General features: G+C 36.3%; 1 protein-coding gene and 1 long non-coding RNA gene across 2 annotated transcripts in view; one reads left to right on the top strand and one right to left on the bottom strand.

Moving 5' to 3' along the window:
* Window positions 1-1,547: 1,547 nt before the first annotated feature.
* LOC101740682 (CD151 antigen) lies at window positions 1,548-12,385 on the bottom strand. The gene is made up of 5 exons (XM_012691892.4): window positions 12,141-12,385; window positions 9,916-10,107; window positions 9,017-9,190; window positions 7,927-8,076; window positions 1,548-6,080 (listed from the first exon to the last, which is right to left on the bottom strand). The coding sequence occupies exons 1-5, from the start codon at window positions 12,363-12,365 to the stop codon at window positions 5,937-5,939; spliced, it is 885 nt and encodes a 294-aa protein (XP_012547346.2). The 5' UTR covers window positions 12,366-12,385; the 3' UTR covers window positions 1,548-5,936.
* The window catches only part of LOC134200007 (uncharacterized), a 212,546-nt gene continuing 212,371 nt past the window's right edge, over window positions 12,249-12,423 (top strand). Inside the window, exon 1 of the long non-coding RNA XR_009974745.1 lies at window positions 12,249-12,388. This is a non-coding gene — a long non-coding RNA (uncharacterized LOC134200007). The remainder of the gene's footprint in view (window positions 12,389-12,423) is intronic.

Raw genomic sequence — 12,423 nt, 5'->3', positions numbered from 1 at the left:
TTGAGTATCGAGACCTCTTGTTAAAAAATTACGTCGATTTTAAGTTTTGACCTCGTAATAATAAATTATTTATAGAGTAAACACGATTAGAGTTTGTAATAAGTATGGCTGTGTCGTCCCGGATGTTGGTCGTGATGTATAGTACTATATCGCAGTATGTGTGATTAACATTTTCCTCGATGGTATAGTTATGTGTATCGGACGCAAGTTCGCGAGCAGAATTAGCCAGTTGATTCGACGTGTCCGGCGACCTATTGAAACCTTGATAAATACGAGGTCATTGCGTTTATTACCAAGATCTGCACTTATAACTAGGATATAGGTGAAATACCGTAAGAAATACCGTAGTGAGGTAGTAAATCTTAAATGTTGGGTACCTATTGATTCGGTATCTTGGCCAAAAAGAATTATAGAACCAGCAGTTATTAGCATATTAACAGTATTAGTACCGTTTGAGTTAATGTGTTCGCATTGTAAATAATTCTTTTGTCTTAACTGGAGGTCAATGGAACATGATATGAAAAATACAGCCATTTTCAACATGGTCAATATTATGCTACTTTAGTTTGTCACAGGTTATGCTAGCAATTGAGTAGTTCTCATATACTGCATAGTCCTTTTAAATAACTATGCTATGTCAATGATGGTAGCTGAAGATTAGCTTAGATATACATAGATATATACATACATAGATTGCATACACATTAACTCTAGTATCAACAGAGATTGTGAAACATAAGATTGTTTTATTTTTAAAATTGATTGACAGTTCTAAATGCAAGCCTGTCCGGAGTATTTTTCCTTTTGTAACGTCACGTTCGTCTATAATTCGTTCAGAGTAAAAAGGGGATTTCCCTTGAACTTTTGCGGTCCATTTTTGCGATCAGCAAATTATCTTACTATAGATATTGTCGCTATTGTTATGTACTACCTACATTGTCGAAAAGCCAGTATACACGTGATGTGAAGTGGTTTGGATTACTAGTTTAACGACTATGGATTCCTCGGATTCAAAGACAAAAAACAGTGTAGCTATTTCTAGCTACAATATTTTATTAATAATATGGTTCTGTTCTTTAGATCGTGATTGAGTGATAAGGTATCAGGCATAATAGGTTCTCCGGTTCAAGATTCTGCTGAACAATTTATGAACTTCGTAAAGAAAATGCATTTAAGAATATCAACATTATTTCCTTTGTGCACACTAAATACTTTTGAATTATTTTAAGTAAGCCCGAACGAAACTTGTTTGTTACATAAAATCTTTCCGAAAGACTTAGATTTCTTTTTTGTAAAAAAACCGATCAATGCGCATTTTCTCATCTATTTTTCCGCCGATTTTTATTTATTTAAACGGTACTGACGAGTGTTATCCATTTTAAAATAGTGGATTTTTCCCGCCTTTACGAGAATAAAATGTCAATAAAAAAGTGAATTAGTTGGAATGTAATAATGAAAATTAATCAAATGAATTGTCAGTGATTACCAATCGATTAAGTACCTAATCAATCAGTTAGCTATTAATTAGTTAAATAAAACAACACACATTTAGTTAGTTTGTATTATATAACAAGAACATTTATAGTTTAACATACAAACGGTGATTTATTTTGCTGTAGTATTAACTTTGGTGTTTTCTTCCTTATATATTATTTTTGATTTTGACTATTCACCACAATATGTGCGTGTAGCTTGAAAGAAATAAAAGTTGGTATTTATAAGCTTTTCTGGTATGTTTTTTGAGGTATATATTAATCTTTATTATTAATTGACAAATCAAAATAATTTAACATAAATCAATTCATACAGTAGAGCAAATCTTCTAATCGCTTGAAGAAGGCACAGTTCCCAAGATACTGGCTGCGTGAGTTCGTTGCCAGCCGTCGACAGCCAGACTCACTCTCTGTGCAAAGTACCAGCCAACCTTAGCATTCTTCAAGCGTTTGGAGATTTCTGATTTGAGGTCAACTTTAAATTTAATAATAGGTTGATTTTGTTTCCAAATAATTTATTTTTATTGACATAACATCATTTAAATATATGCTTTTCCATTCAAAACGAATAAGTACTACTCAATATCACGGGCTGATATTCATAAATTTAGAAAGATCTCTCAAAGCCGTATATTAATTTACGGCATGGGTTTTTGTTACTTCAGTAAATATATATATATTTTCAAAGGTCGCGAAACGAACTACACCAAAAAATGTATTCCTGTAACCAAATAGTAATTTAGCGGTTACGGGTGCCCATAGATATCACATCGTGACTGCCGTCAATCGTCATAGATCGACCTCGAAACATAATCCTCATCTAAACGTTTAAAGGCTATCCCATGTTTCAAACCGGCTTGCATTGCAGCTTCGCGCCAGAAATATCAAAAAGATTAAATTCCCCCTTTTTTAAACACAAAATACATTGAGGCATGCGTCATTACTCGGAAATTTTTAAACGTAACGTATTATGTAAAGGTTGTTCCATGTTTCAAACCGGCTTGCATTGCAGCTTTGCGGCAGAAATATCAAAACCATTAAATTCCCCCCTTTTTAAACACAAAATACATTGAGGCATGCGTCATTAGTCGGAAACATAAGATTTTCTATTTTTACATTACTGCACACATATCTAAACCAGTTACCTAGTGAACATCTAACATCTTATACATAGTAAGGCACATATTTAATCGTAAAATTATTTGGTTACACAGATTTTTATGTTAATAACAATTATACTATTTTATTTTACAAGTAAATAAGATCTATTATAAGGTATGTGTTTTTAACGAGATTCTTCACGTATTTCGGATAACATTAAAAGTATAATCAACCAATATAGAACGTGTTAGTTTTACTCAATGTAACTTTATTTGTATTCAATAGCTTTTTATTTCATCTATGTATTTTTTCGTTGGCCATAAGTACATTTATCGAAAAAAATTAACTACTGATCTAATTTAGTATTTTGTATCATCTTTTTTCAGAGTGTAACGAACAATGCGAACAATAATTAACCCTTTGACCCATGTAGGTCCCCAGTGTCCTACGTAGCCCATTGAAGTAATTATATCCATTTTTGTTACTAAGCGCCTGGATTGCCTAACTTTGCCGTCTTTTGTTTTTAATGTATGTTTTAGTCTTTTAGGTCTCCTAGAAATATATTCATCTCAGTCTTCGGATACGTCTGACCCAGAGTCTACCTGATATTGCGGCACCGCGTAGGGCACCTGTGACCCACATGGCAATCAAAGGTTTAATAAACCCTCAATTTTAATATCAGAAATACAGGCCAGTGCGTGCACCTTTGTACACGTACATTTTCGACTTAATTCTAAACTGTGAAAAAAAAAATTTCTTAAAGAACGCATTTCGAAGATTTTACTTTATTTTACTAACTAGTGACGAAGCATGTCATTCAATAAAATATCTAAAACCGATTTTTTGGTACCATGCAAAGTAGGTGTGTTTACATTAATTTAGGTTTGCTTTTAGAGGTTAAGCCTGGGAAGATAATGTATCTACTTCGAATTGTTATGGAATATTATTTACTAAGTCTTCATTTCTTAATATCTGTTCACAAATAAGCTCATAATGATTTGAGCATAATTTTTCTTTGTATAAGGTCGATTATCGACTAACATTTGAAAATCTTTGCCGTTTGCATTACACAAATGCTTACACATAATAATATTATGCTTACTAAAATATTTATTAATAAATTTCGATGATTGCTGAACGATGATAGCTACAATAAATTAATCTTAGCACCATTTCACAAACAATACAAAAATGTACTTTAACATTTGTAGATTATATTGACTGCATGAAAATAATTAGGCACATTATGTCTTTTGGCTTTAGCTTTCTTTATTTTTTACTGCAGCAAACGTTTTGTTAAGTCAGTAGGAACTGTCAGTCGGGTTTAAAATCCGATTGAGTTTCAATTCTTTTCAAATGCTTTTTATTACGGTATGCTGCTAGGAATGCCGGCGTTAGATTTAATTTTTTTTATTAAGCGTTAACCTTCTGTGAACCTTTCAGTCAAATGCGGGAATTTACAAGGACCTTTATGCTGTGATAGGTATGGGCTCCGTTAAAAATTTTACACGAGTTGAGCTGTGAGGTCGTTCACCCATCTATGCAACATAAAACATAGACTTAATGGACTTTGTTTTAAAAAAATGTTTAACTGAATATTGGTTCACAGCTTTCGACGAAATATGCCTAATTTTAATCTTTATCGTTAAATATTTACATAGAGCGTTCCTAGTGCAGTCTAAAATATACAAATTACGATTTAAATACACGATATAAATTCGGTATTTCAATGTTTACAAACATTCAATTCAATTAATTTCATATACCTAAAATTACAGTCTATAATTTTGAAAAGTGAACATATTATATTTTAAGGTGCTTTAAAATTTAATAAAATCACGATTTTCAACGAAAATAAATAATAAGTTTAATTAGTGAATATGTAACAAAGAAAAGCTAAACTAAAACGAACATTGTATAATATTTTTATTTATTCACACCGAGGTCAACGGCATTCCGTTAGGCCATTAAAAAAAATTATAAATGCGTGACGTCACGCGGTAGCAGATACAGATTATGATGCAAATATTAGCTAATTTCAAGGCTAATTATTACTTAGTATGCATAGATTATTTGTAATTTTTCCCCAAAATGAAGACTGGTGGTTGTGTTAATTCACGGTATAGAAAGCAATAAACAAAAACTGTAGGTAAGTAATATTTTATTGGCGAATTTTGAATTGCACGAGGTTAGCCATTGAAAATTACCTGACACGCGAAACGCCGGGTTATCTGTGATGCAAGGGGCTTCCTCTAGTCAATTTTGCTTGACATTGTGCGTTTATACGAATTTCGTATAGGCGCTAAAAAGCTGTAGTCGCGTAGATGAGCCTACTTATTGAGTGGCGGCAGTCTGGCTGAAAGGTATTCTATCTAATAATACATTTAAAACAATACGCAAATCAAATATAATTTTTGAGACATGTGTTTGAAGGAGACCGTGGAGTAATTATATAACGAATTTAATTGGTTTTGGTTAATAAACTGTCACCGATCCAGTCGAAAAACTTTTCATTGTTGTTTTGGACAAAATTAAGACATTTTTAGCGAAAACTAAGCAACGGAGCGGCAATTCACAAATAATGAAACTTAAGTACAATCGCCAAGTTGCAGTGTTGTATTTTATTTTATTACTTAGATTGATGGACGAGCTCACAGCCCAACTGGTGTTAAGTGGTTACTGGAGCCCATAGACATCTACAACGTAAATGCGGCACCCACCTTGAGATATAAGTTCTAAGCTCTCAAGTATAGTTATTATTCACGTTATCACGCGAGGTATTGCACTATTTTAGGATATTATGGGCTTTTTTAGAAGAAAACCAAAACAATGTTCAGCAATATACGTTTGACATTCGTCGGCCGTCGGGTGTAGTGGTAAGTGACATGGTCATTTCACAAGTGGGTCGCGGGTTCGAATCCCGCCAAGGAAAGATATTTGTATGATAAATATAAAATGTCTTTTTCAGGGTTATGGACGTATATTAAAATACATGTATGTGTATAATAAAAATCTTACATTTATTTCCGTTATCTGGTAGGTACCTGTAACACAAGCTCTTTACGAACTTGGCACGGGACCAGTTAACGTGGCGTGATTGTTGGTAAATATTTATTTATATTTAAAAAAAAAATGTTTATGAAGAGAGTGCGAAGATTAAACGCTAAGGTTGTCGCTGATGGTGGCTATGGGCGGCGCGTCGTTCGGGTGTAAGGGGCAGGGCGCACGCCGGACGCTGCGGCTGGCGCGCTGCGACGTGCGCCGCGCCGGCTTCGACGGGTCCGGTGTGGACGCGCCCTTATCGAACACCTTGCGACTCGCGGACGAGCCCTTAGGCCGAGGTCAGTCGATCACGTGCTTTATTTTCACGTAAAGAACGCACGAAAACAAAAACCCGAATATGGGTATAACCGACATCCCGACTCCGACGGCCGCTAATATTATTAGCTGGTCTCGTATGTGATTCGTGAAGTGGTGAATGCAGCCCTGAAATGAGAAATTCATCATTAGATCAAGTGAATCGATGAAAATTGATTATCAACTGATGAAAATCGGATTCATTTTACTAGTGGTAGGACCTCTTGCGAGTCCGCACGGGTAGGTACCATCACCCTGACTATTTCTGCCGTGAAGCAGTAATGCGTTTTGGTTTGAAGAGTAGGACAGCCGTTGTAACTATACTGAGACCTTAGAACTTATATCTCAAGGTGCGTGGCGCATTTACGTTGTAGATGTCTATGGGCTCTAGTAACCACTTAACAATCAGGTAGGCTGTGAGCCCGTTCACCCATCTAAGCAATAATTAAAAAAAACACGCTTTTTTAAGCATGGTATGTATTATGTGTGCTTGTAACAGTATCTGAACGAAATTTCTATTTTTTTTATTTTAGTTATTTCCAGCGATTTCATGATGTTCGAATTATTTTACTAAATTAGATGAAACTGATGACAAGACAATAGTTTTTCATTGTCGTCGGAACATATATTTTTATTTTTTAGTCAACATAGTCATGGTCATGTAATTAAGAATGGTTTAAAATGCCAGATTTTTAAAAATCTAAATCATCTCTTCTGTAGATATTTGTTCCATCTTAGAAGTAAGTAGTCATGTTATGAAATAATCACACGAATAGAACAGACTGGATTAGGAATATAGAATAAAATCTCTTAACAATTTTTTTTGGCAAAAAAGTCAAACATTACATAATAAAGCTGGACAAATAATTAAGAATGATTTATTAAACTGGTCTAGAGTTGTTTTATATAAAACTAGATTAAATAAATCACATTAATGTGACGTGCGCTAAGAAAAAAAGCAAACTAATAAATTTTAAACTAAAATTAATAGTTTAGCTTTAAAAGCTTTCTTAATTTATTATATGACCAGCACTGTACATAATAATTATTTTTCATTTCCTATTTGTGATAATCGTATTTTTTTATCTGCCCACACAATATTATCACAACGCGAATGCCGCCCATCTACCTTGAGACATGAGGTCGATGTATCAATTATATTGTTTTTTATAATATCTGTCGTATTCCTTATAACGAATAGCATGATGATGCCAAGTACCTACCCGTGCGTACAACGTCACCAGTACACAAGAAAATGTAAAATGGAAATAAAAACTTTTCAAATTCCCATTGAATATGATAAGATACCTTAACTCTTTGATCTCTTTGAAGTATAATTTCATTACGTAAAAAAAAGAAAGCTAAATACTAAAAAATACTAATATGAAACCAATACGAAAAATTTGTTAAAAGTCGACTATATCAAATTCCGATTTAAATTAATTAAATATGACTATTAGTCAATCAATCAATCAATGAGCCCTTTATGCTGAACTGTTAGGACTGTTGATTTATTTTTTGTGTATTTTACAGAATGTATCTCAGTTCAGTATGCCTATTGGCATAGGGCTCCTCTACAATCTTCCATTATTGTCTATCTTTAGCATGACTGTTATTACCGTATAGGACATTTTGGCGGGAACGCGAGGAGTGATGTTGTGTGATTTGATTTATTTTGTTTATTTAGTATTTCTTCAGGTTTAAATATGTAATATCGGTGGTTTATTAACTGTTTAATATCTGTGAAAGTGCACAAATGTGGGAAAATCAAACAAAGCCGCTGAACGTAACTTCTCGGGATCCTCCCACTGAAAAAGTCTCAATAAATGACCACCATTTTACTGAGATTATATTTCATCCCATATCATCTCATCTCATTTTATTTCTCTTCATATTATCAGTTTTTATAAAAATAAGACATGACTTAAAGGTCTTAGTTACCAGGTCATAAGATCCCTTAAAAAATATATATTACCGTATAATAAATATTGGAGGGATGATCCCTGGTCCCGCAGCGCTGGGTGCGGGTCTTGCAGCACGAGTCCGGCACCAGCAGCCGCGGGTCGTGCTCGTGCCACCGACTCTTCCTCCAGTCTTCGTATCGTATTGCGCCGCAGCATTTGAACTGGAAATACAACAGATTCAATGCCTAATGTTATTTTCCTTATCTCAGTTGCACAGTGTAACTATTGGGTTATCGGTTTCTGGTTGACAAACAATTCATTTAAAGCAGCCTTTCCCAAAGTGGGCGATAACGCCCATATCCCCCACTTGTGGGCGCCGCAAGCCTAAAGGGGGGCGGTAAGAAACCCTGAAAAAAAATGAGGGTGTTGTGTAGAAACTTGGGAGGCGATTAGTAATTTCATCTAGGAGGACTTTTAGACACCGACTGAGCTCTCGCTATAGTGGTTTTTAAGTAGGTGAAAAAATGGGGCGCTAAAAAAGAATTTATTCTCAAATTGGGCAATAGACAAAATAGGTTTGGGAACCCCTGATTTAAAGTCATCATTCTTTCCATTCACCCTCTGCTGGGGTGTAGGGCTCGAATATTTTTTTTTCCATTTACATTAGTCTTGGGCAGTCTGTTCTAGCTCCTCCACGTCATGCCCAAGACACCTAGCTCCTGCTCCACCGAGCGACGCAAGTTGTTCATTTAAAGTAGTACAAACTTATTTATTCTCTTCAATTACCTACACATCAAGAACACTCAATTACAATGAATTTAGTTAAGTGCTGCCACCTAGTGTCTATATACTTTAATTTTCATTTTATATTTCGAATAGTAACAGCTGTCACAGACTTCGGTTCCTAGTCCTCTCTCCTCCTAGTCACATGCATCTTCTCTCTGCGCATCACATGTCCATACCACGCTAATCGTCCGCTCTTTATTTTGTTGATTACTGGCAGTCTGTTCTATGTATTTATATTTTTGTCTTGCCACGATCGGCTGAACTAATAGCCACGCTCGACCGGTCGATTGCGATTTCCCGCTTGGCCACCTCTTGCTGTTTGCCAACCATTAAGAATACACTGAGATGTGATAATGTTGTTAGTGACGTCATTACCTCGGTCTGCATACTGTCAACAGCGTCAGTGACAGCTGTATCGAGCGCGTAGTTCGTAGTGAACGTGCTATTCAAGCCGGCGCGAAGTTCTTCTTCTATAGCCTCTTCGTAATAGTACGCTAGGCCGCCAGCACCGGCTTCTAGTATGAACGTAATCAGCAGGAAATATGTGTACTGAAAAGGAAAATACGATAAATGTTACAGAAATAGATTTAAAAAAACCCACGATTAAACCCACGGTGTACGATTAATGTTTTTACGGAATTATTTTATATTATCGTAATATTATATTTATTAAGTTTCACAATCATAGTACGACTATTCATTTGAAAATGTTTTAAGCCATTTTACATCATATATGTACATACAAGGAAGGCGATATTTGAATGGTCATGATTTTATTGTCATTGAAAGCAGATGAACTTATGGTACAGTTTATGGTAAGTGGTTAACATCAGACACGAGCATCTGCACAGCCAAGCCACTGTCTATCGTAGCGATATTGTTTCGTGATATAAGTCACAAAAATGGAACTAAAAAGGTCTACAGTGTATGTCACTACATCATAAGCACACATTTTTATTGATTAGATGTTAGTACGAGCTCACGGTCCTCTTAGCGTAGTAGTGAGTAGTTACAGGAGCCCATTGATATCAATAATGTAAATATTGCCACCCACACCCACCTTGAGACATGGGTCCTATTTTTCTAATCTACCCTTCAACTGAAACGCTGCTTCACGGCAGAAATAAGCAGGGCGGTGGTACCTACCCGCGCAGGCTCCCAAGACGCCCTATCACTAGAAAGTTGTCCACTGTTGGACTTAAGTTTTTCCGGATATGCGTCACTGGGCCCGGTTTTCCGTCCACCTCATTTTGTTCTTAAACAATATAACTTACACAGAGCAGGCTCGTTCGGTTCTCGGTCTTCAGCCCGCAGCAACCGAGCGCTGCAAACGGCAGGCCGAATGACCCCGCTATGACCAGCAAATATCCAATTGCCGGATACGTGATCGTCGGCAGCAACGACACGTAATGATGCCGGTATGTGACGTTCCACACGCCGACGCCTAGTACACCGGCTCCTGCAAACTAATAAAAACAGCTCACTGAGTTTCTCGCCGGATCTTCTCAGTGGGTCGCGATTCCTATTTGATGGTAGATTTTGCGAAGCAGTACTCTTGCTAGGACTACCGTTAACAAATTCTCTCACGCTAAGCCCGTGAGCTCATCTACCCATCCGGGCGTAGCTGGGATAGCCTCTTAGGTTACCAGCGAATAGCTACATGGGAAAAAATAATAATAATAATAAATTTGACAATGGAGAATAGGCGATGCCCCCGTCTTCTGAACCTTAATGTCATCGATGTCGACATAAACTTCTGGATTGAGGGTATTCAGGAATCCTAGATACTACACCAACAACCTAAATAAGAATGCAGCTATCAAAAATACTAATTGAGAAACTAAATAATCGGCACAGCAAGTATTCTTTGGAGGTTTTTGCTGACACACTTGATAGCTTTAAACGAGATGTCAGCAACCTAAATGTATCTATTTACATAATATTATTGTAATAATTTAATATTTTTATAGAATCAAAAAAACGAACAGCTTGTTTGACACCTGCATGCAGTCGGTACCTGTAATTTTGTTAGCTTTTGATTTGGGATTGGAGAATGGATACCATCATTGTCTGATTATGATACCAGCGTACTGCGATTTACTACTATAGTGATAAAGTGTATTGAATGCCCGTTCGGGTATCACCATCGTGTTTACCAATTTTTCTAATGAAATACGTAATTAACATATATTCACGAATTCTTTCCACGGTGAAGGAACATCGTATAATAAAAATCAAACCCGCAAATTATGGGTGTTAAGACGCCTCGTGCTGTTGGTACCACCACCCTGTCTATTTCTGCCATGAAGCAGTAATGCGTTTCGGTTTGCAGGGTAGGGCAACCACTGTACTGTAAAAACTGAGACCTTAGGACTCATGTCTTAAGGTGGGTGGCGGCATTTATGTTCTGCTAACCACTGAACACCAGGTGAGCCGCAAGCTTTTTTTTTATTGCCCTTGACCTGGCAACCATACGGCCCACTTGATGGTGAGTGGTTACCGTCGCCCATAGATGTCACCAATTCCAGGGGCAGAGCTAACCTGCTGCCTACCGTTTCTATCGTCCAACCATCGAAGCAATAAAATAAATAAAAAATAAATAAATATTTTATTGAATTTTAGGTTCCTATTATCGAAACCGCGTTCCAACTGTTTCAATATTTTTAGCAAAAACAGATTATGATTGTATTAAATAAATACCAAAGTAATATTTAAAATTAATTAGGAAACTAAAACATTTAAGTTACGTTCTGTGGTTAGATGGAGCATTTTTTTTGCGTAAACGTTGGTGGTATAGTTTGTTTTGCGTATTTTAGAAATGTTTTGCGTATTTTATTGCGATGTTCGGAGCGCTCGTTTTGGTCACTTGATATTCATGCGATTCAATCAGGAACGATTTCATTCTAAGCAAAAGCGATCCAGTTTGGAAGGTGGGTACAACTATTACTATACCTATAGTTCTACTGTATATATTGGCTCGGTGCTATTATATACATTTGTGCTGCATATATTGACTCCGTGGCACACAAGTTAGCGCCCTTGACTTTTGCGCCGAGGGTCGTGGGTTCGATACATCAAGCCAACATTCGTGTGACCAACAGGTTTGTTTACTCTCTGTCTGGGTGTTTATTCTATAAGTGTGTATATCAGTCTGGGAACCATAAAACAGGGAATCTTAATTTGGCGCCGGATAATCGTCACATGTTTCCGGTATTAATTAATCAATATAATAAGGTTGAAACTTCGATATTCTGTTTCAGAGGGATGGGATTTACCGCATATTGGTATGCAAGACATTCGTAGATACAAAAAATGAGGTTCTGTCTTAAATAGCATTACATAAGGAACATTTTACTTGCATGAATAAATGAGACTTAAAATAATTGTAGTAAAAATGTTTTAGATCGCATTATGTAGCACGGGCCAGTTGTGAGCACGTTACAGACGCGTCATGCGACCTTCACGAGGTTAAATTAATTACATGAACAATGTTGCTCACCAGAAACACCACGTTGAATATATGAAGAACGCATTTCAGGAAATTCACGCTGCAACAGTCCGCGTCGCGAGACTTACGAGGCTTCACCTTTTTCTTTTTCGCCAACAACGCTGTGCCATCTTTTTTCTTTTCTTCTGCCATAGTCACGGTTTCGTTCTCACCTCGAGAATAACATTTTAACTTCTGAGCCTGAAAAGACGGAAGCCTCTTTGAAACAAGCTGCATAAAGCTTACGTCATCGCGATAAGGTATTGTTATACTTACGTTTGATAAAAAATAGTTT

This window comes from Bombyx mori, chromosome 13, assembly GCF_030269925.1.
Source record: "Bombyx mori chromosome 13, ASM3026992v2".
Lineage (NCBI taxonomy): Eukaryota > Metazoa > Arthropoda > Insecta > Lepidoptera > Bombycidae > Bombyx > Bombyx mori.
This window is presented reverse-complemented; position numbering and strand designations above follow the sequence as displayed.

Coding starts and splice junctions, on each gene's coding strand:
- LOC101740682 (XM_012691892.4), bottom strand. CDS start 12,365: ATGCAGCTTGTTTCAAAGAGGCTTCCGTCTTTTCAGGCTCAGAAGTTA. Junction 10,108..12,140: donor TATTCAACGTGGTGTTTCTG/GTGAGCAACATT, acceptor TGTTTTTATTAG/TTTGCAGGAGCCGGTGTACT. Junction 6,081..7,926: donor CCTCCAATATTTATTATACG/GTAATATATATT, acceptor TTCTCATTTCAG/GGCTGCATTCACCACTTCAC.